The sequence below is a fragment of the Typopeltis vanoorti genome, chromosome 19 (genome assembly GCF_054136105.1).
Source record: "Typopeltis vanoorti isolate ZY-2024b chromosome 19, IOZ_Tvanoo_1.0, whole genome shotgun sequence".
Classification (NCBI taxonomy): Eukaryota; Metazoa; Arthropoda; class Arachnida; order Uropygi; family Thelyphonidae; genus Typopeltis; species Typopeltis vanoorti.
In genome coordinates this window covers 74,239,852-74,266,288 of record NC_143567.1, presented here as the reverse complement: position 1 = coordinate 74,266,288, position 26,437 = coordinate 74,239,852, and the positions used below count along the sequence as shown (strand labels likewise).

General features: G+C 36.9%; 2 protein-coding genes across 3 annotated transcripts in view; one reads left to right on the top strand and one right to left on the bottom strand.

Moving 5' to 3' along the window:
• Positions 1–22,672, top strand: part of Su(var)3-3 (lysine-specific histone demethylase Su(var)3-3) — a 648,388-nt gene extending 625,716 nt beyond the window's left edge. Inside the window, exons 14-18 of the mRNA XM_090409239.1 lie at positions 6,591–6,686; positions 9,460–9,668; positions 16,912–17,154; positions 20,541–20,622; positions 22,012–22,672. Coding sequence (XP_090265365.1) covers positions 6,591–6,686; positions 9,460–9,668; positions 16,912–17,154; positions 20,541–20,622; positions 22,012–22,244 — 863 coding nt within the window. The 3' untranslated portion in view covers positions 22,245–22,672. The remainder of the gene's footprint in view (positions 1–6,590; positions 6,687–9,459; positions 9,669–16,911; positions 17,155–20,540; positions 20,623–22,011) is intronic.
• Positions 6,590–26,437, bottom strand: part of kri (uracil phosphoribosyltransferase krishah) — a 532,528-nt gene continuing 512,680 nt past the window's right edge. Inside the window, exon 9 of one of the 2 annotated variants that reach the window (XR_016549938.1) lies at positions 6,590–6,709. The gene's annotated coding sequence lies outside the window, so the exon portion shown is untranslated. The remainder of the gene's footprint in view (positions 6,710–26,437) is intronic. The other variant, XM_090409241.1, reaches the window with a different exon arrangement.

Here is a 26,437-nt window from a genome sequence, read left to right as displayed (position 1 = left end):
CGAGGGGTCTCCGCTCCAGCAAGGTCATATTTCTCGATACACGGGGTCATCTTTTCTAACGGGTTCCAGCTATGACTAATGCTTTGTTCAATAGTTCTTTCAACTAGTAAATGTAGGTAAATGTTTCTTCTTCCTCTAATACAACCTACTGTTAGAATACAAAGGCTGCATTTAATGTGCTAAAAGAGGTAAAAACTTTTTTTTCTTCCTCTGCAGGATTCAAATTTACCTCATCGGAAAGCAAAGAATTGCTATCCTTATTACCCATTCACTGGTTTCGCGAAAAAGAAAAACAAAATCTTTGACCAAGCAATAACCGCTTTGTTCAGATGGCATTTTATTTAATTTTAATCAAGTTCGTAAATTTCTGTATATATTTTAGCATACACGAGGTCATTTTACCTTTGTTTTGTTTGCTATTCATATTTTCTTCAAATTAACGATAGAAAGTGGGTCATTGTTTGAAAATGTTAATAATTGATTGAACGTAGCTGTTCATTTTGGTGTTTGTAAGATAATCGCACTTCTTATTTTTATTTCAACGTGCACTGTTGTAATTGAGTGATAGGTACAGAATCAGATTTGTAAAGAATGTAGGAAGCGATGCTCTTTGCCTCTGCTCATCTTAATATTCGACACACAATTAGATATTAATGAAAGTGTTGTGAGCCCACTTTATGATGATTCTATAGCTCATGACAATAAAAAAAAAAAAAAAATGTATAGCTGGAACATGTCCATCTTCATGATATAGCGACTTAAAAAGTTTGCTGCACACGCAAGTATCGAGGTTGCATTGAGAAATAGCACGGATTCGTATTGGAAGATGATTTCTAGCTGCAAATCTTCCAACCAAGAATATAACAACCAGATAAGTTTGCCTTCAAAAAAAGAAAATAAATAAAAGTGAGTTACTTCTTCGACAAAAACGAAAACTGCCACAACCTTGTCACGCTGAGCTTGGTATACCACGTGCACATTTTTGCGGAAAAAAAAAAAAAAATCCTTTCCATCTCTCCCATAGCGTATGGCTTATCCAACAATTGCGCCCGTTCATTTTTCTCACAGATAGAAAGGCGTTTCATCATCCAAACACGCATTGTTACATGAAGCCACTGTCAGCTTCTGTGGCTATTGAATTACATCGTAAACATCTAAAGCAATATAGTATCTCCAGTTTGCACTGGATTGGATTTTGTTAGGAGACCTTAAGGATATTCTCCTCGTTAAATTTGACACTGTACAATCCTGTTTAAAATAGTGCGATGAGAGAAAGAGAGTTTACCGCTCCCTTCCTCCCAGTGGCCACCAACATTTATCCCCAGGATTAACGTATGGATATTAAGGGGAGGTGGAGATTCATCTTTATGTGAAGCTGAGCTGAATTTGACATTCTCAGTGGATGTTATTGTCACTTTCAGAAATAGTAGCAATTATTGTTACAGACTGAACCTCTTTAATCTGCCTACCTTTGGGATTAGAGTGTTCCGGACTATGGACGGTGTCTAAATCTTTCTGTTGCAATTTACGCAGTAAGTTGTATTTTTTTTTTTAATGGAATATTTATTGTTTTTTTTTTTTGTTTTTTTAAGTAAATACCACCCTCGAAAGTTTGGTGGTCGGTAGCACATTTTAGTACTGTGGTTATAATAACGGCTTAGTTTCAGATTAAATTCTATTTAATCCTGCAGGAGGCAGAGTTAGGAAATGTTTCGGATTATAGGAGATATCTAAATAAAACTCTGCTAAAGTAAAGGACAATATATGTGAAATGTCGGGTAGCATTCGTCTAGACTACTATTTGTAAATTTACGGTATGATAATACAATATTTGAATTTAGAAACATTTATTAATTTAAATTTAAGATGTTTCAGTCATAAGAGATGCAACTAAATACAGCCTTTGCTATGAATTCATTTATGATAAAATTGAGCGGCATGCAGTTTTAAGGTATGTTTTTTTTTTTTTTTTTAAGTATCTGACCATTTACTAAATTATTAAACGTAATCAGCATTTATAAAAGGAAGCAGCACAAACTTAATGACAAGCAGCATAAAATTTCCAATTTCTGGCATTCAGTATATTCTGCTCAAGATGTGATTGACATGATCATGAGTTGTCGATACTCCTTAGATCATGAACATATTCATGGTAGACCCTTTGTGCGTAATGCGTTAAAATATAAACCCAATCACTATCACTATTTCCCAACTGAGAGTGATTGGGCTTATATGACGTCATTGCCGAATTTGGAGATGACGTCATGGCTAAGATGTTATGAACAGTAACATTAATCTTTCGTCAAGTTACTATTTACATTTGCTGCACTACACCGTAACATAGCAGATGCCAACAGTTTTATAGCCTGAGTTACGATTCAAACAGTGACATTTCTGCAAACATAATATACTGAATTTGCTAACATTGGGTTATAAGCATCTGGACTCCGAACAGAACACAAAGGATGATTTTTTGGGAATAGAATTCTTGATTAAAGAAGTTTGAATTTTTGCGCATAATACTGGATCGTATCCTGGACTGTGGAGCGTATGATTTTTGCGCTTTAGAGTGTAAGTTTGCGTGTAATTTATGAACTTTATGGACAAGATGATGCTAATTAGGATAACAAGATGATAATATTGAAATTGAGAAGAGACTCAACCGCAGATATGATTAAGTGTTAAGATGTACTTGTCACAAAACTACACCACATTCTGGAGATAATTTCTGACCATTTTGAGAATAGTCTAGGTTCGACGAACAAACCTCTGGATTTAATGAGAGATCCACTTGTTTCCGAGTTTTCCTGAAAAGGCACTCTTATTTCGCAGATAAATCGTCTGATTCCGTTGTCCTAGATATGCTAAATCTGAAATTTCTCTCCTAAAATCAAAAGACGTGATTTTTTTTCTCCCTGCATTTCTTTTAAACGTTCAGTAATTCAAAAATAGTATACTATTGTTGTGCTCATATCATTATTACTTTTTTTTCACATAAATATTCGGAAATTCTTGATAATTCATATTTGTGTGTTTATGCGTTCCACTGGCCAGTTAGATCTGAAACCGGCTAATTGAGTCTTGGTTGAAAGATAGACGTAACTCTCTTTTTCGATAGCAGTCATGCATTTTCCTACGCGCCATGGACATATCTAATTAACAGCTTAACTTTTCGAGATATTAGTGAATGTGGCTTTTTAAGAGCAGGAAAAGCTCTTCATATTAAAGATCTATAGCCCAGAGGTAACCAATCTTTTTTCTCAGACATGTCCAGGGCCAATGTGGGGCGGAGGGAATGAAGCTGGTGCAAATTACCAGGATCCGGAAGGGGGATCCAAGGTTCGACTATAAGTTTTTGTCTTTCTCGATAGTATCATTATTAGCCTTTTGGCCCTTACTGGGAGGACAATTTTGTTTCACCGGTGACCCCCTCCGTCTGCCCTGGGCATGTTAGTTAATAATGACCAAATGTCTTTCTGCCATTAACTGACATGCCTCTGATTAATAGAATAAATAGCTATTGGCGTTCAATATCAGTTTGCTATGACACCTCCCAGATACAGTCGTTCTAGCCATTAATTTTTATTTTTATTATTTTTTTTTTATCCCAAGTTTGTGATGAGACTTTTCTACGCGATTTTAAAAGTGACCTTAGCTGGTTTTAGACGGAGGGAGAGCTTATCCTTTCCGGAAATGAGTTTTTTCCCCCCTCTATAAAGCAAGCAGACTGGTCAGAAAACACGTCATCGGACATGTATATCATTGAAAGCTTGTCCAGCGCGCATTGATACTCATAGACAACATGAAACTGATACTCATTAACATCTGCTATATAATAGCAGGTGTTAATGAGTATCAGTTTCATGTTGGTAAAGTGCAAAGTTATGCATTTTGGACTGAAGACATTGCAGACTGAGTAGTATGTTATGGAATGCTAGAAAAATAGGAAAAAATTGAAACCAATTACTGAAAGATCAGTTGGAAGACCAAGAAAACCTCGGAAAGATGGATCGCAACAGGTAAGACATAAGATTTAAAAGAAGTAAAAGAGGAATTTGCTGCAAGTGATTGAAGCTAAGAGATTTAGGGGTGACGATAGACTGGGAGCTAAGAAGTCACACTACTAAGGTGGTTTAAGACATGACATCAGATAACTGCAGTGTTGAAAGCTACAAGGCCTTGATAAGATCTGGACGATGTGCTCAGAAACGGTTACTCGGTTTCCATGGAGATGAGGAAACTGTAAACCGAGTAACCGTTTCTGATTTTGATTGGAGTGTAGTCTTCATAGTTTGTGAGAAATAAAAGAAATGTGATATAAATATACAAACAAGTAAGGCGGATATTACAATAGAAATGCAGAGAAAATTTTGCAGTTTATCGCGAGTGGGCAGGGAGAGAAGCAGAATTAGTGGCACAAGACTGAGCTATCTGGAAGAAACGAATCTCAGCCTTATGTGGCACGGAGGGGATAAGTATATAATAGCAGATATGCGAGAACTTGGGGTTATCCCTGGAGGCCAACTCTTGTGGTGGTTAACCTGCTTTGTGAAATCGTATATATAGAACACGCATTTCACTTATACAGAACACGAAGATACGACCTTATAGAACACGCATTTCACTTTATTACCACTATTCCTGGTGTCTGAATGCATTGCAAAAATTAGCAGATTTTTCTCTTACCGGATGTCTTGCTCAATTACTCGCTCGAACATAAACAACCCGACCCTCTTTGAAACAATTCTGTGAATATTTCTTTTCTATTACGTACGCTAAAGTGTTGATGTTAGGTGGAAACTAATCAAGCATTGAGTGAATATGAGTCAATATTTAATCAAGAGTGGCATTATCGCTCGTTTACTGGACGAAGCAACTTAGGTGTATAAGGAGGAAGTGCTTGAACTGTAGCACAAACTAAATGAGAATTCTGTAATAGTGATTGATGGGATATCACCACGAATGCTAAAAGTATGTTCAGTTGAATTGGCTGTCCCTTTCACCTGGCTGTATAATTAATATGAGTCTCGGCACAAGCGTGGAAAGAATTCATGATAATCCCATTGCACAAGGGTGGTGCAAAGACTGATGTGTCCTAAGTATCGACCTATCAGTATCTCTGGAGTGGTAGTGAAGATTTTGGAAAAGATGGTAAGTGCTTGTATACACCTGTACTTTGCAATGAATGACACGGGCCTACTAAAGGAGGATCTGCTTGAGTTACCTAGCCTACTTCTCATTTTATAATAAGTTCGGTTGAGTTAGACAAGAAGAATGGAAATACCTTGATATTTTGGACTTTGTTAAAGCTTCTGATAGGATACAGCCTGGAAAGCTGTTACACAAGTTAGGATATGGAATTAGATTATAAGCTATTAGCCAGGGTGAATGATATCAAAAAGTGGTGTAGGGGGAATCAGTCCTTGGTCCGATGCTATTCAGTCTTCACTAGAATGACATTGGGAAGGACTTGACAAGAGACGTACAGCTGTTTGCCGATGATGTCAAGATAAACCAAGCTGGTTGTGATTGGAAAATTATAATTTTTCGATCGCAACCAGCAGATATTGTTTTTAGAATTATTGTATATTCGGGATATATATATATACATACATATACATATATATATCTATATCTATATATATATATATCCTATGCAAGTTTATATATATATATATATACACACACACACACACACACACACATACATACATATATATATACACACATACATACATACACTCCCACTTTTGTTTTTTAAAAAAATTCTCAATAGCCATTTTATCTCCTTGATCTTACAGTCTTAAAATTAAAACTTTCCGTGTCACAAAATATGTCGCTTTTTTTTTTTTTGCATTAATGCGAGACTCAGGCAGTGTGTGTGTTTTGTTTTAAAAACATAAAAAACGCATTATTCACTAGAAATCTATGAATAATTATTGAGTCTGTGAAGTTACAATTATTCAGATTAAAACAATGTATGTAAATTACAGAAAACTTGAATGCATTTAGCAATAAGACATAGGTATAGGTATTTGGACATTTTGTCTTGTAAAACTCGGATGATGATTCGATACATAATTAAGCAAAAAAAGTTGACCTTTGCAGTAATGTGAAGGTTAAATAATGAACGTTTGAGGTAGACTGCATCTTTAGTATGAATCTGTGTCTAAAAGATCAAATTGTAAAAAACATTTTTTTAAGCAGAAATTATGATAGAAAATGCACACAGAGTGAAAAAGTTATCATATTCTGATGTATGGTTTGAAAATGTACATTTTTGTTCTTCGAAGTAAAGTGGACAATTATTTTGATACTATATGTGGGACATCCGATGCAAGTTATCTGATTAAAAAAAAAAAAAAAAATGCCACCTCTGCTAATGTGTATATTTTAATAATATACATATTAGTTCGACTCTATGTTCATTCATGTTTCTCTGTAATTTTTATTTTATTCATTTCTTCCTTGTTTATACATATTTCTCTCATTATATCAGATATTTCATAAAAAGAATAAAAAATTGAAAATACAATATCTAATACTGTAGTAGTGAAATAAGCACGAATCACATTTTTACTTTTATCCAGTTCGAAATGGCTATTCCTGTGTTCCCGTGGCATTAGCTGAAGGTTTGGATATAAAACTGAACACTGCTGTTAAACAGATTCGCTATGGACCTCATGGTAAGTGTGTGCGTCTTCAGCATCTGTAAGTAAAAGTGAAAAATAAATAAGCAAAATAAGTATAGTTAATGTTGTTCTGTAGCTATTAAGAAATCGATCTAAAAATGTCTGTGAAACAGTCACAAGCAGCATAAGATCCGTCACTTGTTTGAAATAAGTAAAATCACGTTGAATTAGCAATGTATATGCAATATTCTTTGAAGAAGCTCTTGGAAATTAAAAATTCTCTTTTGTTCTTTAATGCCGGCCTAATTTAGCGAGTTGCAAGTCCAGTGAAGTTTATGTTGCCCTGCTGTATTTGTCTTACTAAAGCATTCCTCAGAGACTAGACGTAATGCACACTCAAGCACTTAGTTTTGTTTACTTCTAGGCGGTAAAGGAACTGTTTGAAAGATGGCCTACGAGTCTTAAGTTTTCACGAAAACAAAATAATAATAAATAAAGGAGTAGCCAGAGTTCTTCACTTTGTGTCCAGCTATTCTCAGTTTCATGTTAGTATAATTATGTTTAGCATTTGGACTTCAAAGCATTCGAAGATATAAAACCAAAACTACTGACGTTATTCTTTCATTAAGTTGGGTTATTATCTTTTGATGTGAATCATGTTTGTCTGCTTTCGCTTTTGATGTTTTTTTTTTCTTTTTTTTCTTTATATCCAAATACCGACACAGTCCAAACGAGAATTTCATTAGCTTAAGTGTAATGTACTGCAAAATGGACATCGCGCGAAAAATATTTGTTACTTTTTTGTATTTTTATTTAAATATTTTGTAATATTTAAATTATGTAATTTAAATATTTGTATCTGCGAGAAACATATACCGAGCAAGAAAAAGTTATCGTAGCTCACCACTCCACGTGTTATCTCATGTAGAAATTAACACAGTACTTCAGCTCTTCGAGAATATGGACAATGTAAGAATACGTCCTGTATGGAAAGAAAAAAAAAATTAAGTTAGAGTCTCGTCTATAGGAGTTGCAAGGTTTTTCTTCTTCCGAAAAACAGGGGGATTGATTGGGAGGGAAAAATACGCAATATTTTATTTCATCATTGAAAAACAGATTTCAATTTTTGAATAATGATATAAGGCAATTAATGATAATACGGAGTGGAGAGGATTCCATATTTCTTAATTTTAAGTTCAGTAAATCGTAGCCTTATCTACTAATAAAGCTTTAGTTAAAATAATTTCATGTTCACAAATGTTTTAGGAGGTTGGCCGTCTCTGTTGTCTAACAAACTGGCTGTGGGTTCGAATCCAACTATGGCATGGACACGATAGTGGTCTCAGATCTCTGGGGTGTGAGATCACTACCATGCTTGTTAGAAGTCTTGAAATGGCTTGAAAAAGTTCCCTGTTTAGTCTCTAAAGCAAGGGAAATATTATGTAATCCTTAGCCTAAAAATGCACGACAGGTTCACAAGAAAATGAAGATTGACGTGGATATCCTACAAGTAACATTCAGGTGGTGCGCATACCTCTTGAGGGTGCACGAGGTTTGTGCAGGAACGAATGCTTTCTTTTGTATTTGTTGAATGTGTCGTGTTCCATATTTGTAAGAAGGGAACCTTATATAAGGTTCCCTTCTTACAGAACTTCGTAAACCTCGGAGAAAATATCTCACATTGTTAATGCCTTACTACGTATCGTATTGTTAACAATTTTCTTGCCTGTTATTAACAATAGTTTATTTTTCGAAAGCAATAATTAAAAAAGATGACGAGAACGTTGATAAAATAACTGTAATTAAAATGTTTATTTTAATTGAGAAATTATAATAAATTAATCATTTTTAAAATAAGACCTAGAAAGATGCATCACATCCAGTTTCTCTTTGTTGTTTCCAGCTCAACATTGTTAATCTTTCTATCTTCCATCCATATCTAATTCTTTGCTTCTGTAATTTGTTACTAATAGAGACATGCATTTTGCAAAACCCCCCCAAAATGAACTCCTTATATTTGTTCCCATCCTAATTAAAGGTGGATTCAATGCAGAATCATGCTATCTTGGGCTCACACACTTAACGGATGCAGAATCATTTCAAAATTGTCTCCGAATGGAGATAAACACCTCCTGACATATAAAACAAATTACAGTTAACTAATCGATTTTCATAATTTCGTTAAGGTTGTAAGCGATCGTGTAGTTTTAATGCCAGTGGTAGATTTATGATCAAATAATCCGTGAACTCTTAATGACTGAAAAGTACTTTTCCAATCTACTTCAGTTCTCCAGTAAACATCGTGTCTCACACCGGGCAACAAAAATCATCTGACAAACATCCATGACACAGAGGAATTCGAACCCCACGGCATTTCCGGTGAAAGAGCGCAAATGATACCCACTCGAACTAGGCAACAACAATTAGCACATGATAATGAAGAGGCTCGTTTAGCTCTTCATTTGGTTCATATGTAATGTTGCATTGCGCGATGACTGATAGAAGTATTGAATCCTCGGCCGAGTGGATAGCTACCGCCTTAATTAGTTCAGAACCCAACCCAAAGTTGTCTTCAAAAATTGATGACTGACCATTTAGCGAATCTTTTCTGAAAATAAGTTTCAAACTATCCCATCACGACTTCATGGTAATTAAATAGAAGCTTGTTTTACTTGATCACTAGATATAGTCAAACACCAGATATTTCTAAAAATAATCTTCAACGATTTTAATTTTTTTTTAATATTTTTCAGTTTTTTGATTATTATTTGTTTATTTATTTTTCTATGATTTCGAAGTTTCTGTTATGCTTCATTTTCTTCTTTAGGAGTTGAAGTTCTTGCCTATAATACTCGTACCAATACTGGTATGATGAGTTTCAAGGGTGATGCTGTGCTTTGTACGTTGCCTTTAGGGGTGTTGAAACAAGCAATCCAACAGTCGCAGGCTGTACCAAATACAGTACAATTCGTTCCTCCTTTACCAGACTGGAAAGTGGCTGCCATCCAACGTCTAGGCTTTGGAAACCTAAACAAAGTAAGCAGATATATAATATCGCGTGTGTGTGTGAGAGAGAGAGAGAGAGAGAGGGTGTGTTTATTACAGATTTCTTTAGCATCTCTATCACGAGCCCACACACAGAGAGATGAACGTGAAATCGATATATGTACCACCTGTTGCAAAAGTGGATGGTCACACAGCGTGTACTTAGACTGCTTTATATAAACCGTGTTACATTAAATGCCTCTGTCTCTTTTTTTCCTTTTATTTTTGCTATTTCCTTGCGAATACCACTTCCGCACTTGTCGGTATCTTTACCAAGTGGTAACATTAAGATATCTCTTGTAACCACGATATGAAGTAATAAAGTTAAAATAGCGAGTTGCAATACGTGTTTCTGTTCTCTGTAATATATATATATATTTATTAGGAAAAGAGTGTCCCACTTTCCTATTCCAAATATATTGGATAGAAATGTCTAGAATATCTGTCGAATAAAATGTAATCCGGCAATAGAAAGTGGAAGGATTAAAATATCTTGTCGAATTGGATAATTCGATTTTTGCATATCAGCTGCACTGCTGTCCCAAGGAATGGCTTTTTTGTAGGTTATCTTTTAGTTTTGTAGCAAAGGCTAGGCATTCGTTTTGCGTTAATGTTTTTTCTTTAGTGGGATTTTAGTTTTTCATCTACATCCTTTACGTGAGCAATTGCAGCATTCTCCATTAGAAGCAGTTATCTTTCTATAATTAAGATAACCATTAATAACAAGAAAGCTAATTAAATTCCTGCTAAATTACTTAGCCATCAGCAAGTTAATGTTCTCTAATTAATCACACCGTGATGGTCATGCAACGTAGAGGTTGGAGCATTGCAGCTTTTCATCCCGAAGTGCAAGATGGATGGGAGCACCATCTTTTCACCTGCTCTTTCCTATCAATAAAAGCTTTAAGGTAGAAAGCGAAGCATTTACTCTGTCATTAGGCCAAGTCATATAACGACCATCGTTTCGTTGACTCCTAAAGCATTTCAGAGAAACCGCAAGACAAATCTTCGTTGCTTAATGGTCGTGATAAATTCCCAATGTAAGCGGTGCCATTGTCAGCCGAGCGTCGGTTCGAAACGGACTCTCACTTCATGCATTCACGCAGAACCAGATTAACTTGTATGAAATATCAGCAACAGAGATCGCGATGGAACAACAACGGAGCCAGGACTCGTGCCGCATTCAAGTTGGATTATGCTGCACATTAGGAAGTCGGTTGCAAATGCGTTTAACAAATAGCAACGACTGCCAGACAGTTTACTCTCAGCGTTCACCCTAAAACAGCAATTCGTCACATTTTTCCATCTGCGGCCTGATGGAAATACTAAAGTTAGCGAGATGACCGTTCCATCAGAGTTCCGTAGTTGTGCTGTAGCCATATCACATGGAAATGCCACAACTATATACATTTATTTTGTGTTAAGTGGATAGCTTACTAAATGGGTCACTCAGCTAGCTGTACAGTTGAAAAATGAACGCACATGAAATAAAGATATTCAACGCAACAGTGGAAACCTGGATAAAAGCTTGACATTAGTGATTCATTTCCAGTGTAAGCGATGATATTATCTCCGTATGCATAGACAAAAAAAGGGAGAACAGCGGTCGGCCATTCTTTTGCTGTAGCACCGCCGTTTTCATTGGCATTGATTCTGTACCACTCCAACAATGTCACAAGAGAGAGATTTAGGTAGGCAGTACCCTTCTTTCAAGGTCCCGATTTCACTGACAGAACTTTGGAGGCTCGATGGATAGTAGCGGTGATGTCGGTGTTCATCCTGAAAGACACCTGTGGAATAGAGTGCCTCTGTTAGATAATGACTGATCATCCACTACCTCTTAAATCGCAGAGACACTTCCTATTAGATCAAATGCGTGTCTTAAAACTGTTCGTGACCAACAGAAATCAAAATTCGGATGATCCAAGCCATCCGAACTCTGACATTAGTTAGCTGGAAAAATATAGGTTCTGAACACATTGTTGACTGTGTGTTCCTATTATGGCAAGAGATTTAGGAACAGGTTAAACATGCACGCAATTTGCTAATGTTGCCTGACGATATTGGCAGTTTCGTATATGTTTTATATCCTTCCCCTTCAATATCTCTTGCATAATTTCTGTCGAAGGCTTGCCTTTTTGCAGAGGAAGTTCGCGTGACATACTGACGGTCTATCATATTCATCTTTCAGCCATAATTATTCTTGCTGTTTTTAGATTTTTCGCTATCGTTTACAGATGAAGAACATTCCCCGATAGAGAGATGTCTCAGATTCAATTGCTTTCGAAGTTAACTATCTCGCTAGGTCCTGGACGTCAATGGACTGTCTCTGTGCTAGCGCTATTATATACAGGGTGATGGGAGATATCCGTCACAATACATTGAATTGTGTGTATGTTGAAGGAGAAGGGTAGAATATTTCTGTAAGATCCGCATTTGTTTCTAGTTGCTACATATGTTGCTGATGTTTATTTAAGATGTACCTCAGCTACATCTTATGCTTCAAAATAGATGGAAATTCACGTCTTATTTGCTTTGATAAGGAGTGAAGATAGCAATCTTAATGTGAAGCTTAATCTATTTTTGTAAAAAAAAAAAAAAAAGACTTTTAAAAAGGTTGTATGGGTATTAGGCTACTTTTTTTTTCCCCTTTCAATTCTATTCACTCAAAGCGTAAGCTTGTAGCAAATGAGTACCTTGGACTGGCTAAGGGGTTAAATAATCAGAAACCGCCGACTCTAGAGATCAAACATTGAACTTTTTTTCAAGCTCCTTCAGACCATTAGTAAGCAAGGCAGTGGTGATCTCATGTTTATTCAGCTACTCTCTACTAAAAACATTTACAAACATCCATGCCACAGTGGGATTCGAACCCACACCCTCTTTGGAGGGCGGAGACGCTGTCCAGCTGACAATAGGCCTCTAAAGACTATCTTTAAGTACATATTACGAACTTGTTTGATTCGCAGAAGCGCCAGGTAGCAATCTGGAATATATGCAGTAGTTTGTGTCAAAGATAGAACATATCGACCATAAAATGTTCGACACGAGCTACATTTTGCCTTAAGAAAAAAAAAAAGTTTTTGTTTAGTTTATTTGGTGCTCAGCTATTTTACTACAGAAGAATAACATTTTTTTACATTTCTACTTAATATTATAATGCATTTCAGGTTTATCCAGTTTATATTACTACCTAGATATATTTAGCTCTTTTTTACTATTGTTTTGTGTATAATTTTTGAATAAAAATAGTTCACATGGACAAATAAAATACGTTCCTTTACTTGGAAGAATAATTGTATAGCACATTGACGTGTATGGGAAAAAATACCAATATAAAAATTGTCGCATTCATCTCGAGTTCGAGTTGTTTTTGTCGTGATTTCTCTGACATGGGGGATACATGATGAAAAGTAATAATAAAAAAATTCCCTACAGAAATATTAATCGAATGCAGGCAAACTTCGGTGGGCCAGCATAGCGCTGGCTTTCGATTAGCGAGACAGGACAGTAGTTCGATTATTTGTTGCACAGTGTTTTGCATTTTACTTTATTATTATTTAGGACTTCGGCCTGACGAATAAATAAAGCAAGATTGTTTCTATTTGCGTAATATAACCAGTCTTAAGAGCAAATGAATTTGATCACTGTGATTGGACTCTTGAAAAAAGTTCAATGTTTTGTAAAAAAGTTTACGTAATATGTAAAATATTGTTTTGTTTTTACTTTGTTCTCTAGTTTCTAGGTAAACCACCTTTTGTCCCGTCCCACTTCTGTGGACGATTACACCAATATTCGACAGAAACACGAACAATTTTGAATAACGACTTATGTTGTTTGTTGAGCACATTGCTAAGCCTTTCCTAAGCGTGATAAAACTGGCATAGATTAAAAAAAAAAAAATAATAATAATAATAATAAAACCACGTTAGCTTCATCGCTTAATTCTTTCATGTACAACAAGCAGTCACCGCCAAGCGGACATTTATTGCGATCCCTTTTGATGATGCCTTTGCGCTGGACTTCATAAAACTTTCAGTAATTAGAAAATGAAACAGGTTTCTAACAAAAATGAAATTGTTCTAAAGTTATTACGAGGGGAAAATGGGCAGCGGTCATTTTACTTAATAGACGTGTTAATATTTCACAGACCACTCTTGGCTTTAATCGGTGTTCTGTGTGACATCTCCCGAACATCGTACTGTGCATCTCTAAATAGCTCGAGAGATCTACAACCGGTCTACTGCAGCTGCTACTGTTCGTAAGTACTGTTGACAGTACTTACACGGAATGCCGTACATTGTGAAAGGGTTGTTGACTCAGATATTCAACATGAACCACTTGAGTTAGCAACATAATCATAAATGTGATCAACATACGTGTGTATAGTCATTCGTCAAAATGATGGAGCAGGAAAACGCAAAATCAGAATTGCTGATAAGCGCTATAATTTTGGAAGATAAGAAAAGTAAAGTGTGGTGCGGCCCATAAATGGAAACGAGTTCTTTTCAAAGGCTATTTTTTACTTACTGCATGCATTTCAGATTTTGCATTTAGGGTTTATTAACTTGAAGGTCGAAATGTACTGCACAATAATCTCGTAAGTCATTCGCTATTAATAATCATAATAAAAGACTGGTGTAGACTAGAGGCTGTTTGGTTAATCGGTGATCTTCATCCCCCCCCCTTTCCCCAACATTCGACTGTAATTACATAGTCAGTTTTCATCCACAACTAATCCAATGAAATTTTGATTGCTTACTCCATAGGTTACTGTTCTCAAGTTGAATGATAGAGCTGTTGTATCACGTAATTGATCTTTGAGAGAATGGTACGTCAAGATTGTTCGATTTGGACCAATCTTTTGAATATATTTCGAAGTTTATTACTCAAAGGCAAGATCAGCGTTCAGCTACGTATTTGAAATCGAAATCTTTGCAACCAGTCTGGCCTGGCGGAACGAATCTTGATAAAAATTTTGGATGATTCTAAAATTATACAAAACTGTATTCATCTCCCTGTATTATATGAAAACGGTTAGCAATGCCGGAAAGCGTTTGGATGATATTACATCGAAAGCAAACTAAGGCTGTCGAAGCAGGTGTAATATACGTGTATATCTCGTAACTGCATGTTTTGCGAGATGAAAAACTCGAAATCTCGCGAGGAATTCCCGCTATTTTGATGTAAGGCCTACTAAGTCGCTCTCAGCTGAAAAATGTGTATAAAGGTTCCTCGCGACTACGCTAGGGAAAGCTTGGCGTTGCTATTATCGTAACCACTGACGTCACTGCGGAAATATCGTTTCATTAAAGGGAAAAGAACCTCCGTAGCCCAGTCAGTATAGACGAAGCGCTTTGGTCGAAAAGATCTGGGTTCCATTCTCGTCCATGACCTGAGGAACTTTATGTGGTCTCTTTCGATGAAAGGTGAGTTAGCCGGTCTCATACGGAAACTCGGGTTTTTCGTCCCCTAGAACAGGCTTGAACACACACGGATCTACAGTCATAAATATTTACCCCCCCCCCCCTACACACACACACATACAAGGGGTCTCAACTCGCCGCAACAGGGATGGGAAAGAAAAGGGAGGAAACTTCATACGAATAAATTAATTAATTAAAGGGAAGAATACTGTGCACCAAATTAATTCCACATTTTGTAGCATGGCAGCGTTATAAATAGGTTGAGCCCGAAAAGCGTTCAACGAAAGACATTCACAAACATCCAAGCCCATGGTGGGATTTGAACCCGTAGGAGAGTAGATTCGCTAACCAGGTGGGCCCATTCTACTCCTAACTAAACCGTACACAACAGTAGTCCGTCCTTTTTTACAGCCCCAAACTTAAAATGGTACATAATAATAAATCAAAGAAATTAAAAATTCAAAAATATGACAAGAACTCTAAACAGACTGAGTTGTGTTACAATATTCGTTGATGTCGGATGTGTTCAAAGCCATGCCTCCATTCGTTTTCAAAATACGCTGATGCTGTAAAAGCCACAACAGCTATGAACGGACAATTAAGTGACAAATGAGTTTTTTGTATTATTACTGGTCAGTTCGTGATAAAATATTTCAGACCTATGACAAGTGAAGATATCGGTAACAAATAAATAAAAATCTTACCTAATGGATTTGCAACCTAAATGCATTAGAATCGCATAAATTAATTTTTATTTTTATTTACCAAAAAACAAAATAGTAATAATAATAATAATTTGTTGGTAAGTGTAATTTGTGACGTTATTAAGACATCTTTATGCAGTAAGTCTCAATCGACTACAATGTGATTAAAATTTGTTGACGATGCAAAATGAATTCAATTTGCATTTAGGCTTTTATTTCCAGGAATGTTTAAACAGCGCTTTTCAGGTCAGTACTGTCTTACATATCGTGCATGTAAATACACTTAGCGATCAGCTTTAGAATCCATCTCTCATCATGAAAAATAAGCGCAGTGACTGTGCGGCATGTACGGACCTAGGAGTCGTGCTAAAACAAACAGACGCCCAAAATACGTTGGCAAGCACTCGATGTCAACGCCTTTCTCTTTCACCCTCTCAGCATCGGCGTAATTGGCCCTTCTACATATTCCACCTGGCCTCTGCTGTGATAGAACACACCCGTGCTGTCAACGTCATCAGACATGTTTGTCTTCTACTAAGAGGCGGTCTTAAAGTCGCATCGTAGGGCGGCAGAGAAAAGATGGTGCGAATTTGAAGACGTTGCCGGATCTTTCCTGCGTTGACTGTTTTCGAATGAATTCCGTAAGGAATAATAAACTGCATTCCTTCTTAGGTTGTTGAAGAAAGTCCAGTTTATTTTGATAGAAAAAAAAAACTACTAAAATTAAAAAAATAAACAAATATTACATAGGCCTCACAGATGCTAACATAAATGAAGTACAGGATCAACAGAACACTCCTAAGCTCTTCGCTGATCATCATTTCTGCTTATAAATGAATCAGATCGTAATAATGGACCAGTTTGAAACACCTTGTGTGCTACACGATCTCACTTTTGTCATAAAAATAAAATAAATGTGTTTACCTGATTAGGATTACCATAGAATACGGATAATGACGTTTTTCTTAGTTCCTAACCAAGAAACCAGTAGTTGACCATATACATTATTATTATTATTTTTTTTAAGTCATAAATATCAGTGTTTAACATTTTACTTTTATCTCTCGTAAATTATAGTCAGCCGTTTTTCATTGTGATTTTTAGGTTGTTTTGTGCTTCGACCGCGTCTTCTGGGATCCCAATGCCAATTTATTCGGCCACGTTGGTAGCACCACCGCTAGTCGTGGCGAACTCTTTCTCTTCTGGAATTTGTACAGGGCTCCTGTGTTACTTGCCCTGGTAGCTGGAGAAGCAGCGGCCATCATGGAGAACGTCAGCGATGATGTTATCGTAGGCCGATGCATTGCTGTACTGAAAGGCATATTTGGCAACAGCGCAGTACCTCAGGTAAGATTCTCTAAAATCTCTATTTATTATCACCCAGTTATTATGCATTTTTATGTCATTCTCTTCTGTGATTTATTATTACAGAAATCGCATTATTGTTATTGTTTCACAGTCCTATAACTACTAATTAATGCGTGTAATATTTCAAATAAAATCAAGTATTTGCCGTGATGTGTTCTTTCATATATGACTTTGCATAGGCAGAAAATTCTTATGCAACGTCATACAAATCGCTGTAACAATACATTGTTAATGTTTGTGGTTCTGCCATGGATGTAATCGATCGGTCCGATCTTTCCTTCGAAGTTTTCCCATCTTTCATCAATTATTTAGTCCAATTCTCAGATGCATATGTTAAAATAGATTTGAACACTTGTTTTATTTTTGTTTCCGTAAAGCTTGTGCATCATTAAAAAAAAAAAAAGAGGAATCAGTGTTGTGTGTCTGTGTCTCGATGCAGACAGTTTTAGGAGCTGGAGAGGAAATATGTGTGGCAGTAAACGGAGGATAACCCGAGACATTTCCACAGCAGACTAGTTAAGACGGCATTGCTATCATGAGCACAAATGTATCTCACTTCTTTGCATTGTGGATTATTTGCTTTGCTCTTGTGGATTATTAACTCAATGAAATTTTTAGACACATTTTACAGGGAAAAAAAAACAAAAAAACTTTTCAAATGTGAAGTATTAAAAAAAATTAGATCAACCTTGCATCTCTTGTGATTTCTCACAAGTATGTGTTCCAATTAGTGTGCGTAAACGTACGTTGCAATACACTTCATAGTTTTAGGCTTATATGCAGAGCACGCACAATACCATGCAGATGGAAATCCAATGCAACAGAATGGCTACCGATGCGCTGTTTTGTCTGTAGATTATACCCTGTTTGCATGTGCTATGCATAAAAAACTGTCATACGTGAGACTCATTAGCTCACCTTCGCTTTAACAGTCCATAAATGTTCCTCGCCGGGAGCCCTTCCTCGATGACGCGAAGTAAGACTTAGTCGGTGCCACTTATCTGAGTGAGAGGCCAATATTATTAATATACGATTTATAAAAATGCCCCAAAATAATGTGACCACGGTTGGCAGAAACTTAGCATTGTTGTAATATACATTAGAACTTCATTAATAGCTGACAATGGTGGTTGTTTACTAAGAAGAAATGTGCAACACAAACGCATTATTTGTATTTACACTGAATGTATCACTAAGGGATGAACGTGATAAGGTCCAATGATCGTATTAGTAATTGAATTCAGCCTCGATGACGTGGAAAATTTTTTGGAATGGTAAGCACCAGTTGCACGCATTAAGGTGCTCGCTTTCATTATTTTCAGAAGAATGTACAAGTTTCTTAACATTTCAAGTCAAAATGTAATTTTTTTTTTGTTAACATCATTATTAGTGAACCAATTTCTTGCTTTCAGTGAATTATTAAGAACACATCGACGAAAATAAATTTTCTCTCGAAGGGACACCGATTTCGGTACGTTATAAACGGAGTGTCTACTATCGAAAACTCACCAACTGCATTTCGGATATTATACTTAAATTCTTCTGAAAAGAAAGTTACTTTGTCTAGGAATATATGGCAGATATGGTTTTGTGGAGGTCCTGATCTCTTTCCGTGTTCGTTGCCATGGTGGCAGTGACAGGCGTAAGTAATTGCTTTCATTCTCAGTGTCACAGGTATGTTCAGGCAGTCCAGGATACGCACACACACACACACCTTATATCGACCCACATCCACGATCGTTTAGAGACTTTAATCAGAAGCTCCGTATGTGGGCTTTCTTTCATTTATCAGTAGCAGACGCCACGCTGCGAACCTGTGTCTTTCGAGAAGTACAAAATTTAGAATATTACCACCAGCTGTTATAGCGCCGCGGAAGGTTGTCATGGATGCGCCACTCGGTTATTTTCTCTTTTAAGTTGCTTCAACCATCTTTTTGGCCTTCATGTAGTTTGATAAAGTTCTTAGTAACATGAAAGGAGGCAAGGCATCCTAAGCGATGGGGATAAGGAGGGGGGAAGGAGGATCCTAAGAAACTAAACAGTTTTAAGTTAAATTAATTGTACTTGACGTCGTACACTGTTTTTAACTTTAATTATCTAAGAGGCAAATGCTTTTAAAGGAACTTAAAAATCTAGTTGAATTGAACGAGTGAATGATTTTGGATAAGATAGCTTTAGCCTCTGCATAACAAAAAATTCCTCCTCCATCGGGTGTATTATGAATTATTTGTTAACTCGCAGACAAATGAAAATTTGTCTGCGAGTTAACCAGAGAAAATTAGCTTTTCATCTGGCTCACCTTAGCAGCGGTAGTTTATTGGACACTGTGTACAATGTCAGCCAATTCTTGCTGAGTATAACAGTTTATACGTTATGCAGTAGTACCAAGCCTGCGAAAACGTGAACCTTCTGAATCTTGAATTCATTGAAGGGCACATCAATCACATTCCTTCCTTAAATAAGTTAGTAACCATATGAAATGTAGCAGCCTCGGATGATGTATATTTTAAAATTGCAATTCAAACTTGTGACGCGGAATGCGAAAAATTTTGCTCAACACATACAGACTTCTCTATGCCCACACATAAAGCATGCTCAAAGCGATGTTGTTTTAAGCCTCCGTAGCTCAGTCGGTATAGCCGAAGCCCTTTGGTCGGAAAGACCTGGATTCGATTCCCGTCAGAACGTGAGGACCTTTATCTGGTCTCTTTCGACGAAAGGTGAGTTAGATGGCCTTATACGGCAATAAAGAATATATCCTGTTCTGGGGGTACGAACCCCCCCCCCTACCAGAACAGGCAAACCATCCCCGTGAACACACGCATCTACAGACATAGGACACTCTGGGAGGCATAGGGCCAACCACCTTATCCTCGAGTTACGGTTAAAGTTGCAAGAAATAAACATCGACACCGTAAAGGTAGAAGAGGAGGATTAAGAAAGAAAGAAAGATGTTTTAATATTTATCGAAATTCGGTCGGGAGGATATGATTAGATGATAAATAGGCCCTTTGGTCTGATTCACGAAAACCACAAATAGTTAGTGAAAGTATTATTTTTTTATTAAGTAATTTCTGTTTTCAGTACTTAAAGGGCGCTGACTTTTTGCCAATATCAAAACCTGAAAAGAAATATATATATATATATATATATATATATATATATATTTCACTTTGATCGTATGAAATACGAGTGTAGATAAATTACAGTCGATGTTGTAAAGATGACTTCGCCATTGTAATGGTTAAGCACAACGCCTGAAAGAAAAGGGTTGAATGTAGAACCAGATTTCTTTACATGTGTTTAGATTAAAATATATTCGAATGTTCGCAGCAAGGTTTAATTCATCCAATTTTTCATTTCAGCCGAAGGAAACTGTGGTGACACGATGGCGAGCTGATCCATGGTCACGTGGTTCTTATTCTTATGTAGCGACGGGATCTTCTGGTAAGTATCATCGAAAAATAAGCAATTAATTTGAAATTTTGCGCTGCGCAAAAGTGTGTTCACTTTGATATAACGTTTTAATATTTATCAAAAGACTTTATCGTTTTTTAAAAAAGTAATTTTATTCACTTTTTTCCCCCTTTAAGAAATGCATTCAATTAGTCCGACTAAGAAAGAGAATTTTCTAAACACTAATTACGCAATTAACGTATATAATAAACCAATTATGGAAATTTGCCCTTTTTTAACGATCAGCGCTTTATCGCTTTCGAAGTGCGTTTGGAATTGAAAACGTAAATGAGTTTCAGCAATTTTAATTAAATATTTCCAAGTGACTTCCCTTTAAAATGGATAGTGAAGTGGCATCGGCATTTCAGAAGAAACCTTAAAATAGAATTCGTTAATCGAGATTAGTCGCGGAGAAATATGTCATCTTGAAACAATCGAAAAATAACGAACTTATTCGGCAGCAAATGGAGAAACGTATTTCACTTGAAATGCTGCACTTTGTGGACGACATTTAAGATTGTAAAATAAATACGATAAAGATTACAACATCGATATGGCTTTTCACGATATTTTGTCTGCACTTGAAGTTTAAGGCGAAATCATATTCAGCAGAGCTATTCCTGCAGGTTTAAAAACGGCTTGCTACCAATTATCAGTCTTAGAAATTCGGCGGTGTCTTTTCAAAACTGCGATTGCATGTGATAAAGGTCGTGATACTGCATTCGAAAACGTCGGGGAGCTCGTTTAATTAAACCACGGTCCGAAACGCTTCTAGAAAGACACTGATTAATGAGGATGTTTGAACAGAGTGTGGTCCCACACACAGTCGTATTAGTTGCAAATTAAAAGTATGCGCTACCACCGTTGACAGTGAGGGAGGTGCAGCATATTAAGCACCTTTTTTACTTAGCGTGGACGTTGTCTCACCTTCTAGCTTAATTCCTTTTGCTACTGCGCTGCAATGGATATGTTAAATAAAGTGCACCGAGATGTCTCGCACACCTGCTGTGGCCCCAACGAAATCCCAGCTTAATGAGAGCGTTAAAAGTTGTAACATCTGAGGAACAGCCGTTCGCAAGGCAGGATATTGTTTGAATTTTCTTGCTATGCGTAGAAATAGGTCGAAATCATGTATCTTAGTCAGCTGCGTGTGTGTGTGTACTCGCCGAACAAGCTAAAGACTAACATAAAAAGATTTAAAGAGAGATCATCGGAGAACAACTATCATAAAATATATTTATATTTAAAAAAAAGAAAGTAACAGATAACTGCAGTACGGACGTTTTAATATTTTTTTTCTCCTTCGATTCTTTGGCTCGCAGCCATTTACTTCCTTCACTCCCCCTAATTTCGAAGAACTTAACAGTCATCTCTTTGCAGGTAATGACTACGACATCTTAGCCACTCCCGTCACCTCTACGTCGGTCGTTCCAGGTTCAGGACAAACTTCGAATATGCCACGCCTCTTTTTTGCCGGGGAGCATACCATCCGAAACTATCCCGCCACTGTTCATGGTGCCATGTTGAGTGGGTTGCGAGAGGCGGGTCGTATCTCAGACCAGTTCTTAGGTTGTCCGTACGCCTTGCCCCGCCAACCGGGACAGACTGTATAGTGCGGTGGGACATTGCCTGCAGAGTAAGTAGTAACGTGTCTACGCTAACCCCGCCCTTTTCTGGCGGTGCAACGCATAGTGGTTAGTTAATGAGTCAATAATTATCTCAGTGATGTCCTTCGGACTCATCCTCTTTTCTTCATGCTAATTGTGATGTCTTTTCTAAAGATTCACCACTTCCATATCATTCGAAAGATAATGAATGCATTCATGAATGGTAAATTATATGAATGCAAAACTTCGTTCATTCGTGATTGGTGGGAAAGCAGATATGGCCATCTCTGCAGCGCTCTCAGTCATCTCGTCACACTTCAGATAAAACGACTGCCACTTTGTGTTTTATAAATCAACAGATCTATTCTGTACTGAATTTTTAAATCATATTTGTATACACTACTACTCTCCCTGCATTAAAAGATTTTTAAGAACTTTTGTGTTTTGTTCCTTTACGAGATATTGCCGAAGGTGTTTCATACACATGCATCGTGATTTATTTACTAAATGAAATCAAATATGTTTCTGGAAAAAAAAAGCAACCATTTCCTCCCTTGTTTTTTCTGTTCATTAACCAGCTTGTTCAAAATATGATAAGAGGAATTGGACAAACAACGGTCGAATGAATTGAAAGAAATGCGAGAGATTATTTTGTTTATATAGCCATTTTCTAGCGAAGATTGGGTTTATGATAAAATGAATATTTGGGTTCTTCGATGGCTACGTCAGATATTATCAACCAGCTAAAAAACCAGAGTACTATGATTTTTTTTTTTTTTTATTAATGTTGAGGCTCATGTAACCAAGACTTACGCCTGTAATGAAAACTTCCTTACGTAAATCATATTCTCGTACACTAAGTAATATTTAAGTACATTTGATGGACGTGGAAAAAAATTGCCACTAAAGTTTAGATCCCATGTGCTGCCTGATTGTAGGCTGCTAAGAACGCAGCAATCTCCGTGTGAAGCATTTCCAATTTGGGCCGTGTCATCTTATTGTTTGCAGTACTGACAATCCTTCTTGTTCGTAGCGTGGGAAGTGAGGGCATTCCATTAGCTCTTCGTTGAGGAAATATTCTTAAGCGAAGTCAAGAGTTGAACGCACGTGAACTGGCAATTCGGTGAATAGGGACTCTCTACGGTAATCTTTATTTCGTTCTCTACTTGTTTCCTTGTAAATAAAGCTATTCCAAAGTCCATACGACTAACAGCTGAAAGCAAGTAGAGTGCTCACAAAAACTGTTAGGGGTCGGATGGAGTGTGGGGGGAAAAGAGAAGTATACCCCTTTTAGGAAGAGTGTGTACATTAATGGGTGTTCGGTGTGTTTCGTGATGCCTTACTCCGAGGAATGGCTGGCTGTCTGTCTGCAGCACAATTTCCAATTACAGAAGCTTCTGTGCTTCCGGCCACTTCTGGGAAACTGCATTTTTAATGTCTTGCATGGTTTATATGTTTTCACATCAGTCAGCACTGCCGATAAAACAGTTATCTTCCGTTTTATGGTTATTCTCTTTGAATAGAAAATGCTTCTCTATCTATATTTAATGATCACGCCATTTTGGCGTATCATTTAGGTAAGCCCGTTCTGTCTGATAGCGGCGCCATCGTCTTAAAATTTTATGTTTATTTTTATCAAGGGCTGCGAGGTGTATAGAGGTAAGGTCGTCCCTTACTGAACTCCGTCTAGTAAATAAATCTTTGTTAATGGCGCCCCGAAAAGACGCTAGGGTCACGGGATAGCTTTTCGTATTCCCATTCCAGCGAAGAATTACTTTTCATTATGATTGTGTTGTTGCTTGGTTATTTGTTTGTTTGTCAAGAGAATAATAGACGGTGGTCGTTTCCTCTGGTTGAACTCCGGCCATTCGGTCCAGGCCTCTCGTCTGGAGAAAGAAGTTAGTTTTCAGGAAGATTTTTTTCTTTTCGGAAGATGTCGGTTGGGTGGAGAAAACACTTCTAGACTAGTGCTCTTTACCAGGATGCTCAGGGAATACCAGATCCCTCCCTCCTCCATTTTTGTTATTGTGTCAGTGTTCAACTCCAAAGGAAGTTATTGAATAGCATCTCATAAAGTGATTCAGTTTAATATTATCAGTGGTGCAAGTAATGACTTAATGATATAACTTGGTGTACTGGAATGGTTGTTCTGATTTTTGTTATTAACGTTCCCATCTTAATGAGGACATTAATAACAAATATTAACCTTCTCATATTAAATAAAGTATTATAGCATTCTATGGGAGCAGTTTATAACATACGTCATTATAAATTTTTGCACTCCACCTGCTTCGAATACACGATTTTGAACTTAAAAAAATATGCTTTTATCAGTAAAAAATGTGTGTTTTGTGTGTCCTTTAAAAACGTGATTTCACTAAGTTTTCGATGTAAATATTAAAAATGTGCCTAGTACAGAAAGCTGCGGATAGAGGGCGCCGGACACTTGTCTGCGTATTCAAATTAAAAACTTACACATTTTTCATTCAAATTGTAATTAATCTTTATAAAATGTGCATTTTAAAAATAAACCACTGTGGACTGACTCACTTGCTGTGCTGTTTTTTTTTTTTTTTTTTTTTTTTTAATTATTCATCTCCATTCGGAAAAGGTATTTCCTTTGCAAATAAATTCGAAACTATTAAAATAGTTAATTATAGATGCACAAAACTCATCCTCCAGTGTTTAAACTGATATTGTCGTATGAAAACTAATGAAGATTTGAAACTTTTTTATAGTTTGAAAATTACCGCATTGATAATCAGAAAATACTGCTGATAATTCATTCATGTATCCAGCCGCCGACGGTCATATGTTGTGCTATCATGAATAAAATAATTTTTGTTGGTACTCGGTTATTACAAAAAGAAAACGGTTTTATCAAAATCCGTTATAGTTAGCCAACATTCTGTAAGGCATTTTGTTATTAGGAGCATTCTGTTATTATTATGATTATTTTCTCTAACATGTTGCATTTAAGCTGCCTATGAATTGGCGTCGTTCACTATACTTTTATAGTTAAATAAATAAATAAAAATAGCCTGTACATTCTTTCTCCATTATCAGATGAGTTCGTTCCTTTATTTCGTCGTACCCCTCCCCCTCCACGCCTAACCTTAAGGCTCGGAGTTTACAGAGATCCCCGAGTAATCGAAGTTATCTGTTGATAATCTTCGCATTTTGTCTACCAAAGTTTAAGTATTTTAAGTCCGGTTCCAATTTCATGCGAGCGGGAGTTTTGTTCTTCCTGCCTTCTTCGTATTATCTGTTTCGAACATATAAAGGTTATTACAGATAATGGCTTTTTATCCGAGAAGACATAAGCCTCTTTATCGTTCAGTTTATCTGACAAGGTTTCTCGGGATATTGATGTTTGATGGCATGTTGTTTGTATCCGACTGCCTACACTTCCCACTCAAGTTTCTTGCCCAAGTATTTAGAGCTCTTCTGCCTTGAAAAATCGGATTTAGATATTTCGATAAAAGGATCCAGTCGTACCGAAAGTGGTTGTTATTGAATTGCTAGTTGACTTTTCAAATACTCCCTTCATTGCGCCCGTGTGTCAAAGCGGCAATATATTACAACTGCACGTGAGGCTCATAGAGTTCACTGGCCTGGTCAATAACTTCGGGCGTACTTCCCAACAAAAAATATCGTCCTCTAGTCACGAGCTATGTCGGATGTATAACGCGGTCATATAGGCTAGCAATTGTATCCAACTATTTTCGCCCCGATGTTTCCGTCCGTGTGGAATTGTTTATTGTCTGCGAACCGTTTTCCTGCACACTAAATCACGGCCAGTTCCTTAAACAACTGCAGACTTCAGCCGCTCCCTTTATTACCTCGACTTAGCTTTTGCCAATACATCTTCGCCAATGTCCGCCTAATTCGCACGACGTGCCCCTATCTACGTAACAATGGTTTAAGGATTTGACGAAAACAGGCGAGAAATTCTTGACAATTTACGACTTTTATTTCGTTCATTTATTCTCGGAAATTTTGCCTTTCACTCCCACGTCACTTGGATCGTTTTCATCGATGTGGTAGAGCAAAGGTCGCACGAAAAGCATTTCTCGCTTCATGCATGCATAGCCCGCTTTATTTCGTGCACATTTAGTGTGTACGAATTACCTGTAGGCTCACGGAGATAGGGAGGGAAAATAAACACGTAATTAATTCGAGGGAATTTTTTAATTTTT